At 46.9% G+C, this 16,724-nt stretch overlaps 4 protein-coding genes across 4 annotated transcripts; 2 read left to right on the plus strand and 2 right to left on the minus strand.

The window, feature by feature from the left end:
- Positions 1–6,773: 6,773 nt before the first annotated feature.
- Positions 6,774–9,728, plus strand: LOC146723982 (uncharacterized). The gene has a single exon (XM_085480689.1). It carries the CDS (start codon positions 6,774–6,776, stop codon positions 9,726–9,728), a length of 2,955 nt encoding a protein of 984 aa, XP_085336815.1.
- Positions 9,729–9,849: 121 nt separating this feature from the next.
- LOC146723983 (uncharacterized) lies at positions 9,850–11,703 on the plus strand. The gene has a single exon (XM_085480690.1). It carries the CDS (start codon positions 9,850–9,852, stop codon positions 11,701–11,703), a length of 1,854 nt encoding a protein of 617 aa, XP_085336816.1.
- Positions 11,704–12,792: 1,089 nt separating this feature from the next.
- On the minus strand, positions 12,793–13,773 carry LOC114929574 (uncharacterized). The gene has a single exon (XM_029301139.2). It carries the CDS (start codon positions 13,771–13,773, stop codon positions 12,793–12,795), a length of 981 nt encoding a protein of 326 aa, XP_029156972.2.
- A 1,497-nt stretch (positions 13,774–15,270) lies between these two features.
- LOC146723984 (uncharacterized) lies at positions 15,271–15,894 on the minus strand. Its single transcript, XM_085480691.1, has one exon. It carries the CDS (start codon positions 15,892–15,894, stop codon positions 15,271–15,273), a length of 624 nt encoding a protein of 207 aa, XP_085336817.1.
- Positions 15,895–16,724: the final 830 nt, after the last annotated feature.

A 16,724-nucleotide genomic window follows, 5' to 3' on the forward strand; every position in this document is an offset into this window, starting at 1 on the left:
CCCCTGGAGGAGGGGGTTGACAACCGATTAATTTTTTAGAGTCACCATTATTATAATAATGGAGCATTGAGTTTTGATTTTTTCATAAGCCACGTATTCAGCAGATATTTAAATTTTGAATCGCAGCATCCTCTCTGTCATAAAAAAGCACCATTATCAGGGCCCCATAGATGAGTTTTTTGGCTATCTTCATCCGAAATTCCTAAAGGTACTTTGAGCTATGATTGGAGTTCTTTGTCTAATAATATCCCTTCAAAATTTTTTATATTTCAAACAATTACAAGCGGGTTTAAAAAAAGGTTCTTCCGCTACATAAAAAGTTGATACAATAGAGCAAATTAAAGCAATAAAGATCCTTACGCAGAAAAAAGTTTTCGTACTTTAATATTTCCGTATATTAATAATGTATCGAAGGAATTGAGGACATACCGTGTTTGGATGTATTCCATCCATACAGCAATTAACAGTCTCCGTAAATTTATTAAAATCACAAGGTAAGTTACCCAAAGGGGCTCCATAACAATTAGTTTAAAAATTTATTTTATGGATTTGTGCGTCGTAGAGGGGAGACGGGGGAGATTGTTGAAAACTAGGATAAAGACCCTCCAACCATAAAAAGAACGCGTCACAAATTTCATCATACGGAACATAGTTATTGAACCATGAATTTAATTGGGGGGACTAAAAGCTTAAAGAGGAGCCTTTTTTAGGTAAACGTTTGATTCCGAAATTTCCAATAAAAAAGTCAGAGGAAAAGTTAAATTTACATAGCGACATGATAAATTAAACGGAATTTTGACTGTTAAAAGAAAAAATTTTCCAAAAATTTGCTTTTTGATTATCTAGCCGGGTTTTTTTTTTTAGACCTTTGACTAGGGCCGATAAGTTTTTGTTGTTTTTATTTTTTTTTTCATATTTTTTTTTAAATTTTTTTTTTTGTTTTTTTCGAATATGACGACTGGTGAGAAGAAACCGCACAGTCGTTGAGTGATTTCAGTGTAGCATCGTCTTCTCTCTGTTTTTACTGTCGGGGTGATGTATTCCCGGTTTTTAATTTTTAATTTTGTGGATTTTTTTTATTTTTAAATTTTTTACTATGTTGTTATGTTGGTAAGGGGGCACTGCTCTGCTTCCTTCCCGACATGGTCACCGTTGGGGGACGCCCGAGGCCGGGGTTTTAAAAAGGAGGAGAAAGTATTTAATTTTTTTTTGCGGTTTTATGTATACGAGTTTTATAAATTTTTTGTTTGTCCGATTTTTCTTTTATTTTTGGTTTTTGTATTTTGCAGCTACTGAAGAAGACCCCAAGTGGGGCGAAAGTTTAGATTTTAAAAATGAGTTTGATTTGAGTCTCATTTTAATTTTTTAAATTTTTTTTCATGTGTCCGCCAGCTCCGATTTTCCTTGAGATTTAACTATACCTTTCTTTTTGTTTTGAAAAGAAATTTTCTTATTTATTTTTAAATTTTTTATTACAATTTATTTTTTATACAAATATTAGGGCAGACTTTTCATTTTTTTTGTGAAAGTTTTTGTGTGGTTGTTTTGCTTTTTTTGCGTTTTTGTTTTTTTTTATTTTTTTTTTTGTGGTAAAATTTAATTTTTTGAAATTTAAAATTTTCCCCTTTTTGGGTTCTAGTGATGTTTTTTTATACGTTTTTGTTTTGCCTTTAACTAAATTGCTTGTAATTAAAAAATAATCTTTATTGATTTTTAAACATCTGAATTTTTGTATGAATACTAAAGCCCTTTTTGCCTGTAATTAATGCTAAACTTGTATAAAATTTTTAAATTTGGGCGATCAAAAAGTTGCAAAATTTTAAAACCAATCAATGATGGGGTTTAATTTATTTCCATTGAAAAAAGTGCATTATATTTTATACAAGGATGTCTTTGCCGAAATCTTGATTTACAGTAATTTCCCAACTCATTTGAAGGAAATTTTTTTTTGAGTAAAAAGCGAGGCATCAATTAAGTTAAACCATTGAAAAAGAAGGTTTTTTACAAAATAAATTTTTTTGGAAAAAAATATTAAAAAAAGCCCTTTTCTTTAGTTAATTTTAGTAAAATTTTTTTTTGAATTTTTTAATTAAGGCTTTTAGTTAAAATACGATTATAAAAAAAATTTGGGCATCAAATAAAATTTAATGATCTTCTTTACATTTTTGCCCACGAAAAAACTCTCAAAAAATACGTCCCGGGAAAATTTACTGAAAAACGATATTTGCTAAATATGAACAGCTGTAGATTTTAAATTTAAGAGACATATTCGAAAAAAAAATTTGAAGTTGGAATTTAAAAAATAAAAATTTTAAAAAAAAGATAACGGTTATAAGTAGAATATAATAAATATATAAATTATAATTGAATATTTAGTAAATTATGACATAAAAAGGGATGGAAATTACTTGTGAAGAGTCGGGCTCGAGAACAGTCGTGGGGAGAGAGCAGTCCAACCGAAGCGGAATCAAACAGCTTCGCTGTCAACGATAAGACTGACCGCTTAGTGATCGTGGGCAGCGTTGGTTGGCTGGTGGCGAAGGAGAAGAGGTCGTCGCAAGGTTGCCACCGTAATCCCAGGGTGGCATGACTTTCCCCAGGCAGCCACCATCTTGCCTCTTGCTGGGCTGGAGGCAGTCCTCGGTAGGTAATGTCGAAAGTAACTGCGGGTGATTAGCTGACCATTTTTTCAGAGGGAAGCCTCCCACCTTGCAGACCAGAACAAGCTGTCGGAGGATTTCCTTGGCTTCCTGGAGGGTAGAAGCTCCAGACAGGAATCGTCCATGTAAACGTCGGAGCGGAGGACCGCGGCTCCCTCAGGATGACGATCGCCTTCGTCTACGGCGAGCTGATGCAGCGTGCGGATGGCCAAGTATGGAGCGCAGGCTAAACCGTAAGTCACAGTAGTCAGCCAATATTCCTTGATCTCTGTCTCCGAGTCCTTCCTCCACAATATTCTTTGCAGGCTCTGATCATCGGCATGCACCAGGATTTGCCGGTACATTTTTTCAAAGTCGGTAGCAAAGACGAACCGGTGCCTTCTCCACCGTAGTAGGATGTCAGCTAGGGCGGGAAGCAGGTTGGGTCCCGTCATCAGGAATCGGTTGAGACAGTCCAGTCGCCGTTGGCCAAAGAGCTCGAACCGTTGAAGACCACTCTCAACTTAGTAGAGGCACTGCTTTCGCGCAGGACCCCGTGGTGAGGAAGGTAGCAGGTTCGCTGTAGAGATCCAATAGTCGACAGGGGAGCCGGCTTCATATGGTTGAGGTCCAAGTATTGCTCCATGAAATCCACGTACATGCTGCGGAAGGTATTTTCTCGTTCTAATTTTTTGCTGACGTGTTGCAGGGCTCGACTGGCGGCGCGTCGAGTGGCTGAGAGATCAGGCAGAGGCTCGATCGTCGGCAGTCTCACCACATATCGACCGTTGGCTGTACGACTGTGATGTCGCAGGAAGTGATCCTCGCACTCCTGGTCAGCCTTGGAGAAGAGTTGTGAAGGCCGTTGAAGCTCCTCCTGCTCCCAGAAGCGTCGCACCAGGATAGAGACGTCGTCCTCAACTCGGCATTGGTGAGTGTGAACGTGATGTCCGGTAGTCGTCTCACCAACCACACCACGCCTGACAGTATCCAGCCGAGCGTGGTTTGTTGAGCTATTGGTTCATGTCGATTTCCCTTTTTTAGGCCCTGACAGAGGATCGAACCGTAAATGTCCGCGCCAAGGAAAATGTCAACCGGATCAGCTGAGCGGTAATCAGGGTCCGCGAGCTCCAGACCCTGAAGATGAGGCCAGTTATGCCCGCCGCCGTTGTAGCCGCCGGCGTAGATGGTCAGCTTCGGCAGCACCAGGGCGTGGACGGTGATGGAAGGGCAGCCACTAAGAGACTGGAGGGTGAGTACCACTTTACCTTTTAAGACACCTGTCTTTTTCCCGCCGACTCCATACACGGAAACTGAAGCGGAGCTCCGTGCTAGCCTCAAGCGTTGGGTGAGCCTTTCCGACACAATGGAGGATTCCGAGCCTTGGTCGACGAGGGCGCGAACGGACTGCCAGGAACCATAGCGATCGCATACGCGAACGCGTGCCGCGTGGCCAAAAGTACCGCTACAGGCGTCGGAACCGGTCCCTTGCTGACGTGCGCCGTTTTGACGGTCTCCGATGAGCGGTAGGCATCATGGAGTGAGGTATGATGCCGGTCATTGCACGCAGAGCAGTTCTTCTTGGAGGCGCACTCCTTGGTCTTGTGTCGGCCGAGACAGTTTCCGCACAAGTCGTTGCCTTCGACGTGCTGCTTGCGCTCTGAGGCCGTCATTTTCCTATAAGCGTCGCACAGCATCACGAAGTGGTCACCCTGGCAGGCTGAACAGCGTCCTCTAGTGTTTCCCTTGAGCTCCTTTGAGTCCAGCTTACGAGCATGGTGCGTACGAGTCGACCTCGACTGACTCCCGCTGGCCTTGTTGGACGAGACGTCGATCTTCGTCGAGGGCAACGACTCCAGAGTATGAAGGCGTCGCTCAAGGAATCGCTCTAGCAGAGCGTATGGCGGAGGCTCGTTCGTTTCACTGATGGAGGTCTCCCACTCGCGGCCGGCGAGAGCGACTATCGAGAAGGTCAACGGCGAGGTGCACAAAGAGATCTTCAGTACTCCCTACTGGCCGGTCGATGCTCGCCAGCGAGCTGACCGTAGTCTTGATGCCGTGGAATATCTTCCTAAGCTCAGTAGAGGATTCTCCCTTCATCTTTGGCAGGCTTAAAAAATTCGTTAAATAAGAGCGGGTTAGTAAGCGCTTATTTTCGTAGTAGTCGCTTAGAGTTCGCCAGGCTCGCTCGTAATTGGCTTCGGTAGAACTGAGGTCTCTGATGAGAAGATCTGCCTCGCCCTTGACACAGCTCTTCAAGTAATGCATTTTTTCCACAGGCTTCGTCGTCTTATCCTGGCCGATAAGGGAGACGAAGAGGTCTCGGAAGGCCGGCCAATCCTCGTATCTTCCCGTAAAGGTCGGTACCTGGATTCGAGGTAGCGTGGTGCGAGGCGCCGATGGTGATGTCTCTGAAGTAGCAGAAGCAGCGGCGCGTTCCTTCTTTTCTTCTGGAGAGTACGCCGCATCTCCAACATCAGGCCCTTGTTCACTAGATAAGACTCTTCGCCGAGTGAAGGTATGTCCTGTTTAGCATAGACGTCATGCTTTATTTCGTCTACACGCTCAGCCAAGATATCATTCATCGCATCGAACTTCTCCCACGGTTTGTCGAGATTCAGAAGCCGGGCTTCCACTGCACCGAGTGTGATGTTGGCCTTGCCGAGCTTACGAAGGTTATCGTATGCGCGCGAAATCTTGCCATATATCGCGGTGGCGTTGGTAATTATAGTCGTTGTGTCTGCCATCTCTGACACTGTCTTATTTTCAGATGCATTGTTCACCTACACTGAAAGACTCTACGCTTCCGTGGCACCGGATTCACAGGAGGTTCTGGAGGATCCGGCTCGAAGGACCAAAAATAATGTGCGCGACGGAAGGCAGGATAAGGATGTCGGAAGCGAGAAGACGGCGAAGCACGACACTCGACAAAACGTATCGTTTAATATAACTATATTTTAACTAAAAACAAAGAAAAATACAAATACTGAAAACCGCACAGAATTTACAAAAAGTTAACGGATTAGGAGAATCCAAAAGAAATAGCCGAGTCGGTAATTAATAATTAAACGTTCCGCAAGCAACGGTAATTAGACGTGGTAAAGAGAAAAAGACAAGCGATCTTTTTAAAACAGTAGCAACACACTCTTGACGCGACGAGCAATCGGAGAAGAGCGCCGCGATCACGAGAGAGGAGGCTTTTATAGGCCCGTGTTTCTAGAATAGTCGAGAAGAATCCTCTTTATTCTATCGTTTTGCTGAGGTCGAAAGAGCGTTTTGTGTAATTGTTTACTTTTAGAATGTTTGGGAAAAAATTACATTTCCGTGATCCCCGCGCGCCTTCGATATACGCTCCTGAGAGCTCTCTGTAATTGTGTACATCGACAGTTTGTTATTGCGTCCACAAGGGCGAAGCGCCGAATTAGGAGAGAGTTTCCGCGTCTTTAAAAAGGAGCGATGCGGCACGGAAGGCGAGTCTGGTACGACGAGCCGTCCGGTAAACCCGAGAAGAACATTTGTGATCCGAAGAATAAAAATTACGTATTCTTACTTAGAATAAAGAGACTAGTTCCTGCTATCTATCCTTGCCTATCGACGCAGTCCACAAGAGAGAACTAGGCGATAGCTCCGATAAAACCCAAAGGAGAAAATATACAAAACATGGTCCTTCGAGCCGGATCTGTGTCGAGAAATTAACGGATGGATTCAAACAAGATACACGTGCAAGCAGTGCAACTACTTCAAGTGAGCCATTCAACAATTGCGCTACATTCCGAGTAAAAATTTCCGTACGACAAGGAAGTATTTCGACTCACGTACATACGTTCTCCATTTCAACACCGTGTTTACCTTACAAGGTCGAGCTCTGCAAGACAATAGATCGAAATGGACAAGGCAATATTTGCGTTCGATACGAATTTACGTTATTTAACGAACTCAATAACGAATTTCCAAAAGCTTGGAGTTGATAATCAAACTCATGCCATCACTAAAGGACGATTTCAACTCTTGCAAAATTACTGGAATAAATGCCAGGAGAATGCCGCTATCATTGAGGCAGTAGCAACCGACGCAGACGCGGCACAGCTTCCCTTCTTCTAGAGCAAGCTGCTAGACAAGGCGGAGGTCTCGTACATGCAAGCCTACGACTTCTTTCAAGAAAAACTCGAGGCATTCAACGTCGCTTCAATTTCCATTCCTGTACCAACGGCGGCCGCAACGACGTCCATCAACGAGATCCGATTGCCGAAGATCAACTTGCCTTCTTTCTCCGGTAATGTAACCGAGTGGCTAACGTTTCGCGATTTGTTTCTTGCGCTCGTTAAAAATCGCCGTTCCATATCGCAAGTCGAGAAATTGCAATATTTATTATCCGCGGTTACTGGCGACGCTGCTAAGTTGATTTCCCATCTTTCTCTAACCGATAGTAATTTCGATGTTGCATGGAAGGAACTCACGAATCGTTACGAAAATCAACGCGTTATTATTGACGCATATTTCAAACGTTTATTTACCATTCCTAATGTTTCGTCTAACGATCTGTTCGGGTTAAAACAATTACGCTCCAATTCATCGGAATCGATAAATGCTCTGCGTGCCTTGAAATGTTCTGTAGATGAATGGGATATGATTTTAGTCTACATTCTTGTACAAAAACTAGACAAATTGACGAGAAAAGATTGGGAAGTCAGCTTAGGTTCAGAGAGGAGATATCCTACGATGGAAAAACTATACGCGTTTCTAGATACACAAATTCGTTCGCTTGAGGCTGTATCCAAGGACGGAGATAACTCGAAGTCCGCCAACGGAAACTCATCCGAAAAGAGTTCCGGTGCTCGCTCGATTCCAAATGCGGCACGAAAAAATAATATAGTGCGTTCTCACCATACAAACACCGCGAGTACGTGCGCTCTTTGTTCCGAAACACATCGTTTAATGCATTGCGAGAAATTTCAAGCGTTAAGCATTTTGCATCGACTAGAGTTTGTTCAAAAAAATAATATATGCAAAAATTGTTTGACCAAAGGTCATTACGTTTCGAATTGTCGTAGTTCCTTTACTTGCTTGAAATGTAAAAGACAACATCATACTTTGTTACACGAGAATTCAAGGTCAAGTTTAACGACAACAACAGACTCTGGACAATGCGATAACGCGTCCAACGTACATTCACACGTGAACGCGGGAGTTAAACCCGTGCTCCTGGCTACCGCACGTGTTTGTATAGGATCAGAAAACGGTCGACATGTTTACACGCGAGCACTAATCGATCAAGGTTCCGATGCCACATTCGTTTCGTCACGAGTCGCTCAAATGTTGAGAGCTCGCTTAATTTCAACACGCGTAAAGATATCTGGCATCGGTGACACTACGTCTAATTGCGTTCAACATGCCGTCTCTATTTCTATCAGCGCGACTAATAAAAATGATACGATTCTTCATACCAAAGCATTGGTCGTTCCAAAAATTACAGCGTACATTCCACCTCATTTCCAATTACAAGAGATTCCGTTTCTTTCCAAATTGAATCTAGCCGATCCAAATCCAAGCTCAAATGATGCAATCGAAGTACTTCTCGGGGCCGAATTATACGGTTCAATTATGATGGGTGGCTTAATGAAAGCTTCTAACGATGCTACACTTGCGCAAGAAACGATATTCGGGTGGATCATTTCGGGTCCTATTTCAAACCAAAAAAATAGCCAAAGAATTCACGTTCACCAAGCAACTTCTGGCAATCTCGATTTCGAACTCCGACGTTTTTGGGAGCTGGAAGAAATTCCAACGACACACGCTCTCTCAGAGGAAAATCTTCGTTGCAACTTACATTTTCAAGAGACACATATGCGCGATTCTTCAGGGCGCTATGTTGTCCGCTTACCCTTCAAGTCTGGTCCTCCGATAAAAATCGGCGAGTCAAGGTCAGTAGCTACGCGTTCACTCGCGCAACTAGAGCGACGTTTAGCCAATTCTCGGGAAATTTCAGGGCAATACGTCGACTTTCTTAACGAGTACGAAGAGCTCGGGCATATGCAAAAAATCGAAAACGTGCAACGCTTCTTTCAACCGACGTTTCTACCTCATCATCCAGTTATTCGCGAGGACAATACTACAACCAAACTTCGTGTAGTGTTTAATGCCTCGGCAAATACCTCGAATAACACTTCTTTGAATGACCATCTTATGATTGGTCCAAAGTTGCAAGCCGATCTTCCGGCGATTATTCTTCAATGGCGTTTGTACAAATACGTTTTTTCCGCTGATATTCAGCAAATGTTTCAACAAATACAGATTCATTCAGACGATCGCCAATATCAATTAATATTGTGGCGTACGATTCCGAACGAGCCAGTCCATACTTATTCATTAAATACCGTTACTTATGGTACTGCCTGCGCGCCTTATCTCGCCCAACGCGTGCTCAAACAACTTTCAATCGACGAGAGTTCGCGTTTTCCACTAGCTCAAGCAATTTTGCAAAATGAAATATACGTTGACGATGTCCTATCCGGAGGCGATGATAAACCATCCACGATTAAAAAACGCGACCAACTAATCGGCTGTTTACTAAGCGCAGGCATTCATCTCAGAAAATGGGCCAGCAACGATTTTGAAATTCTACAAGATATAAATCCTGCGAATCACGGTCTAGCAAGTTCCAAGCCTTTCCAAGAAGGTGAACAATTAAAAATACTCGGTATTCATTGGACACCTTGCGATGATAATTTTTCCTTTGAAATAAAATTCCGTCCACCATCTACCGACATTTCGAAACGACAAATCCTTTCGACGATAGCGAAAATATTCGATCCCCTCGGATGGGTGTCCCCGATCACGATATCTCTCAAAATCCTACTGCAAAAACTGTGGAAATTTTCCTACGGATGGGATGATATTCTTCCTGCAGAAATAACAACCGAATGGAATGCTTTTTGCGAAAAGATGTTACACTTGACGACTCTGCAAGTTCCTCGTTGGTTAGGCTTCGAGCGTAACATTCAGTGCTTGCATTTACACGGCTTTTGCGACGCTTCATCTAGCCTATGCAGCGGTAGTCTATTCAAAAATTGTCACGAATTCTGGCGATAGTCATGTTCGACTTCTTCTATCAAAAACCAAGGTTGCTCCGATTAAAACGATTTCGATTCCACGACTCGAGCTCTGTGCGGCTCAGCTGCTAGCACGCTGTATTTCGTTTACTATTGACGCGATGAAATTGCAAAACATTCCTGTGTTTTGCTGGAGTGACTCGACAATCGTATTAGCATGGTTGCAAAAGGCTCCATCAGATTTAAAAGTATTTGTAGCTAACAGAGTGTCTTCTATTCAAACGAAGCTTCCTACGGCGACATGGCTGCATGTGCCAACAGAAGATAATCCCGCAGATTGCGCATCGCGCGGCATAAATCCAGCTCAGCTAACGCCTTCCAGTTCCTGGTGGAACGGCCCGGCATGGCTGAAATTTAACGAGGATAATTGGCCAGTTCAATCTACGATAAGTTGCACCGAAGATGATTCCGAATTGAAAGCGTCAAATGCAGTCCACTCGCATCATTCAAATCGAGCGGAACTTTTTGAATCCTTCAATCATATCTCCACGTGGCCACGCTTACTACGGGTCACCGCATACGTCCTTCGGTTCAAGTTTCGAACGAGAGTCCCAGATGTTGCTCAAGGTCTCTCTATTTTGCAAGTTGATGAAATAAAAACCGCGCACAGATTCTGGATTAAACAGATGCAAACGGAATACTTTTCAAAAGAAATCGTCGCTTTCAAAGCCAAGTCGAGGTTACCAGTTCGATGCTCCATCCATTCTCTCGATCCGTTCCTGGATCCCTCCGGTATCCTACGCGTGGGTGGTCGACTTCAACTGTCTGACCTTTCATATGATCGTAAATTTCCGATTCTACTTCCAAAGCATTACCTTTCTAAGCTCATTATCGATCAAATTCATAAGGATACACTTCACGGCGGTGTACAGTTAATGCTTCGCACGTTGCGAGAACAATATTGGATTCTGGGGGCGCGAAGCATGGTAAAAGGTTGTATCCGCAATTGCGTGACATGTACTCGGCATCGCGCCATAACCGGCGTACAATTTATGGCCGACCTTCCTACATTTAGAGTAATTCCGTCCCGTCCATTTTGCCATACGGGACTTGATTACGCCGGCCCCTTCGCAATTCGAGACGCTTCCGGCCGCGGACGTAAGTCGCACAAAACATACATCTCGCTATTTGTTTGTCTCGCTACACGAGCTATACACTTAGAGCTCGTTCATGATTATTCCACGGCTGCGTTTCTCGCATCTTTCGAACGGTTCGTAGCGCGTCGTGGCATTCCATCCGATCTTTATTCCGACAACGCGACTACCTATCAAGGCGCGGATCGCGAACTTGTTACAGCGATCCGACAGACTCAAGCCGACGTAGATCTGCAGGCGAAGTTCGCGTCAAAGCCAGTTCAATGGCATTTCATTCCGCCTTCTGCCCCTCATTTTGGGGGCATGTGGGAGGCAGGTGTTAAGAGTGTGAAGCACCATTTGCGACGTATACTTGGTTCCTGCACACCTACGGTCGAAGAGTTCATTACGCTTTTATGTAACATCGAAGCATGTTTGAATTCGCGCCCGATCGCCGCACTTCATGACGATGTAAATTCTTGCAATGCGCTCACACCAGGGCATTTTTTAATTGGTAGCGCCATTAAATCGATTCCGAGTCCGAGCGTCTTACATATCTCCGGGTCACGACTCGATCGATGGCAATTAATGCGTGCGAAATACGAGCAATTTTGGAAATTGTGGAGTCTTGACTACTTGAACACCTTGCAGCAGCGTTTTAAATGGCAGAATCGATCTGATGAATTTCGCATAAACGATATTGTTCTAATAAAAAATCCTAATTTACCTCCCTGCAGATGGGAACTTGCGAGAATCATCGAATGTAAGCCTGACAAGGATGGCCTGGTGCGAGTTGCTCAGGTCAAGACCGCGTCTTCTACTTTTGTAAGACCTATTGTTAAACTCTGTAAATTGCCGGTAAGTCCGGACGGTTCAGCGTAATCTAAATTCTGCAGGTTGTCTCCAATGATTGCAGTTCAATGTGTAAGGATTTACCCCTGACTGTCATTTGAATCCCTTGGCGATTCAACCCGAGGGGTATGTTTGGGAAAAAATTAAATTTCCGTGATCCCCGCGCGCCTTCGATATACGCTCCTGAGAGCTCTCTGTAATTGTGTACATCGACAGTTTGTTATTGCGTCCACAAGGGCGAAGCGCCGAATTAGGAGAGAGTTTCCGCGTCTTTAAAAAGGAGCGATGCGGCACGGAAGGCGAGTCTGGTACGACGAGCCGTCCGGTAAACCCGAGAAGAACATTTGTGATCCGAAGAATAAAAATTACGTATTCTTACTTAGAATAAAGAGACTAGTTCCTGCTATCTATCCTTGCCTATCGACGCAGTCCACAAGAGAGAACTAGGCGATAGCTCCGATAAAACCCAAAGGAGAAAATATACAAAACATAGAAAAATAATCTTTTTATTGTTATAGGAACTAAAGTGTATCTCCTCTCGCGTGACCGCGGTGTTTACAATTATCGGGGATTTAACGTAAGCGCTTTCTTTTCGCAGGCGCGGGGTATACGTATACCGGTGCGGCCGAGCGCTATTTTAAAGAATATTAATAAAAAATGATGCATGATGCATGTTGCATGTCACAATTTGCATGAGCTTTAACGCAATAATGTTCTTAGGTCTTTTCAGTTTACAATCAGCCGTTCGATTTTCGAACATTCCGCCCGCCTTGCAGTATACCTGCAATCGAACAAGAAGTGCGAGAGAGAGGGGCGCGCCTATTCACGCTCTCGCGAATGACGGGCACGTGGAGCGCACGTGCTCTGACGGATTTAGCTCAAGTAATTCCAGATCGAACAGCTGTTTATTTTCGAGCGCGGCAGTATATACGCGTGTCGGTGAGCGCATCGAGGAATACGCGACAATTTGGATTGTGATTTTAACCGTGATTGAGTATGAACGAATAGTGGAGTGATAAGAAGATTGCAGCGATGCAAAGAGTGGAATAGTGAGTGGAATGCAGTTGTGATTGATGTGAGTTAGTTTGGAACGGTGCAAATTAAGGGTTGATGAATTGACTAATCGCTTTGGGTTTTAGGTGGCAGTTCGTCAGCGTCGGGAAGGAAAACGAGTTTGCTAACGGGTCGGGTCAAGACAGTGGTGGCGGTGCGGACCTCGACGACGCGAACGTGTCCGTCGGCTCCGGAGAGCAATTTGGTGATGCGCGCTAGAGGCCACCTCGTTGGAGCGGTCATTTCGTGACGGATTAAACAGAGTCGACCGACGCGAGCTTCCCGGTTTATTTTGAACCATTTCGGCCGATGAGCCAGCGTGTGCAGATATTCGCGAGACCATCGAGACCAGAAATGATCTTTCATCTTTTGTAGAAGCTGCCACCGGGAGAGGCGCGACGACGATTCCTCGGTCAGCGACGGTTCGGGGACGGCGGAGAGCGCGGAGCCGATGAGGAAATGGCCGGGCGTCAGCGCGCTGAAGTCCTCCGGGTCGTCGGTCAGCGGTTGCAGAGGCCGAGAGTTGAGGCAAGCCTCGACCTGGGAGAGGAGAGTGGCCATCTCCTCGTAGGTGAGTGTAGCTTCTCCTATCACTCTGCGAAGATGGTGCTTCATTGACTTGACTGCCGCTTCCCAGATGCCACCGAAGTTGGGCGCAGCCGGCGGGTTGAACCGCCACTGAATTTGTTCCTGAGCAGCGAAGGAGGCGATGCGACGGCCTTCAGGGTTTGTGGCTGCGAATAAGTCTCGGAGTTGCGTGTCGGCGCCTATGAAGGTGGTCCCACAGTCGCTGTATAGCGTTTGGCATACACCTCGCCGAGCGATGAACCGACGCAAGGATGCCAAGAAGGCGTCGGCCGAGTAGTCCGAGGCGACATCAAGATGGACGGCCCTGGAACCTAAACAGATGAAAACGACAATGAAGGCCTTAGAAGATTTTTGCCCGCGGCCTTTGGCACTTCGCAGCCAGACGGGTCCGGCATAGTCGACGCCAGTATGGAGGAATGGTCTTCCTGGCGTCACTCGGGGCGTAGGCAAGTCACCCATGAGAGGCTGTGCTGTAGCCGCCCGCCATCGCAGGCATCTAACGCAGCGGTGAATGTGGTTTTTAACGAGGGATCGTCCACGAGGAAACCAGAATTCTTGGCGGATGGAACACAGGGTCAGCTGGGTGCCCCCATGCAACGATCGTCGGTGATGCTCATCGATGACGAGGTAAGTAATTCGCGACGAGCTCGGTAGGATGATTGGATGGGTAGCCTGAAAAGACATTTGAGAATGTCGTAGACGCCCTCCGACGCGAATAACGCCCGAATCGTCCACAAACGGGCTGAGCTTAATGAGTGGGCTTCGGTTGGGCAGTGATGTCAGTCCTCGCAACGATTTTAACTCGTCCTTGAAATTTGCAGCTTGGACGAGCCGTACCCAGTGGATCAGCGCGTCATGCAGTTCTTCAGCGTCTACCCCGCCGTCGCGATTGAGAAGGATGGGCTGCCGTCGGCGTTGTCGAAACCACCGGAGACACCAGGCGGTGATGCGAAGTAGTCGCTGCAGGGACGAGTATCGGAGTAGCAGCTCCGGTTCGTCTCCTCAGCTTGTCCAAGACTGCAGCGTGCGAACGGACTCGACGTTCTGGTAGCTCGACGTTGCTGGGATCCTCTCCGAAGACAGTCCAAGGGCCGCTCTCCGTTTTCAGCCAAGAGGGACCCTGCCACCAAAGTGGATGCGCCTAAAGATCTCCAGGGAAGATGCCTCGAGAGGCGCAGTCGGCCGGGTTTTCGCGTCCAGGGACATGATGCCAAAGGGCGTCGGGGAGCGACGTCTGAATTTCGCTGACCCGGTTGGCAACGAATGTGACCCAGGAAGAAGGATGTCCACGGATCCAGCCGAGAACCACTGTGGAGTCTGACCAGAGATGAAGAGGCGCCTTTTCAGCTCCGATGAGAGGCAGCGTTTGCTGAACGAGGCGGACCAGAAGAGTTGCGGCTGATAATTCGAGCCGAGGTAAGGAGATTTGTTTTAGCGGAGCAACTTTCGTCTTGGCGGCAATCAACGTAACTCCATACTCCCCGTTCTTCTCGGTTTTTAGGTACACCACAGCGGCGTAGGCACGGACTGAAGGCGTCAGCGAATCCGTGGACTTCCAGGCGGCAGTCAGTCGATCCTCCGCCCAGCCATCGAGAAACGTGCAGTCTCTCTAGTTGAGGGAGCTCCGCTTGGAAGCGTAACCAGGCCTTCTCATGGTCGTCCGGAAGAGGAGTGTCCCAGTCGATGCCGAGCAACCAAGTAGACTGGATTAGAGTCTTGGCGAGAACAGTCGTGGGAGACAGCCAACCGAGCGGATCAAACAGCTTCGCTGTCAACGATAAGACTGACCGCTTAGTGATCGTGGGCAGCGTTGGTTGGCTGGTGGCGAAGGAGAAGAGGTCGTCGCAAGGTTGCCACCGTAATCCCAGGGTGGCATGACTTTCCCCAGGCAGCCACCATCTTGCCTCTTGCTGGAGGCAGTCCTCGGTAGGTAATGTCGAAAGTAACTGCGGGTGATTAGCTGACCATTTTTTCAGAGGGAAGCCTCCCACCTTGCAGACCAGAACAAGCTGTCGGAGGATTTCCTTGGCTTCCTGGAGGGTAGAAGCTCCAGACAGGAATGTCGTCCATGTAAACGTCGGAGCGGAGGACCGCGGCTCCCTCAGGATGACGATCGCCTTCGTCCACGGCGAGCTGATGCAGCGTGCGGATGGCCAAGTATGGAGCGCAGGCTAAACCGTAAGTCACAGTAGTCAGCCAATATTCCTTGATCTCTGTCTCCGAGTCCTTCCTCCACAATATTCTTTGCAGGCTCTGATCATCGGCATGCACCAGGATTTGCCGGTACATTTTTTCAATGTCGGTAGCAAAGACGAACCGGTGCCTTCTCCACCGTAGTAGGATGTCAGCTAGGGCGGGAAGCAGGTTGGGTCCCGTCATCAGGAATCGGTTGAGACAGTCGCCGTTGGCCAAAGAGCTCGAACCGTTGAAGACCACTCTCAACTTAGTAGAGGCACTGCTTTCGCGCAGGACCCCGTGGTGAGGAAGGTAGCAGGTTCGCTGTAGAGATCCAATAGTCGACAGGGGAGCCGGCTTCATATGGTTGAGGTCCAAGTATTGCTCCATGAAATCCACGTACATGCTGCGGAAGGTATTTTCTCGTTCTAATTTTTTGCTGACGTGTTGCAGGGCTCGACTGGCGGCGCGTCGAGTGGCTGAGAGATCAGGCAGAGGCTCGATCGTCGGCAGTCTCACCACATATCGACCGTTGGCTGTACGACTGTGATGTCGCAGGAAGTGATCCTCGCACTCCTGGTCAGCCTTGGAGAAGAGTTGTGAAGGCCGTTGAAGCTCCTCCTGCTCCCAGAAGCGTCGCACCAGGATAGAGACGTCGTCCTCAACTCGGCATTGGTGAGTGTGAACGTGATGTCCGGTAGTCGTCTCACCAACCACGCCTGACAGTATCCAGCCGAGCGTGGTTTGTTGAGCTATTGGTTCATGTCGATTTCCCTTTTTTAGGCCCTGACAGAGGATCGAACCGTAAATGTCCGCGCCAAGGAGAATGTCAACCGGATCAGCTGAGCGGTAATCAGGGTCCGCGAGCTCCAGACCCTGAAGATGAGGCCAGTTATGCCCGCCGCCGTTGTAGCCGCCGGCGTAGATGGTCAGCTTCGGCAGCACCAGGGCGTGGACGGTGATGGAAGGGCAGCCACTAAGAGACTGGAGGGTGAGTACCACTTTACCTTTTAAGACACCTGTCTTTTTCCCGCCGACTCCATACACGGAAACTGAAGCGGAGCTCCGTGCTAGCCTCAAGCGTTGGGTGAGCCTTTCCGACACAATGGAGGATTCCGAGCCTTGGTCGACGAGGGCGCGAACGGACTGCCAGGAACCATAGCGATCGCATACGCGAACGCGTGCCGTGGCCAAAAGTACCGCTACAGGCGTCGGAACCGGTCCCTTGCTGACGT

Source organism: Nylanderia fulva, unplaced genomic scaffold (genome assembly GCF_048542155.1).
Source record: "Nylanderia fulva isolate GAGA-0341 unplaced genomic scaffold, ASM4854215v1 Scaffold157, whole genome shotgun sequence".
NCBI classification, from domain to species: Eukaryota; Metazoa; Arthropoda; class Insecta; order Hymenoptera; family Formicidae; genus Nylanderia; species Nylanderia fulva.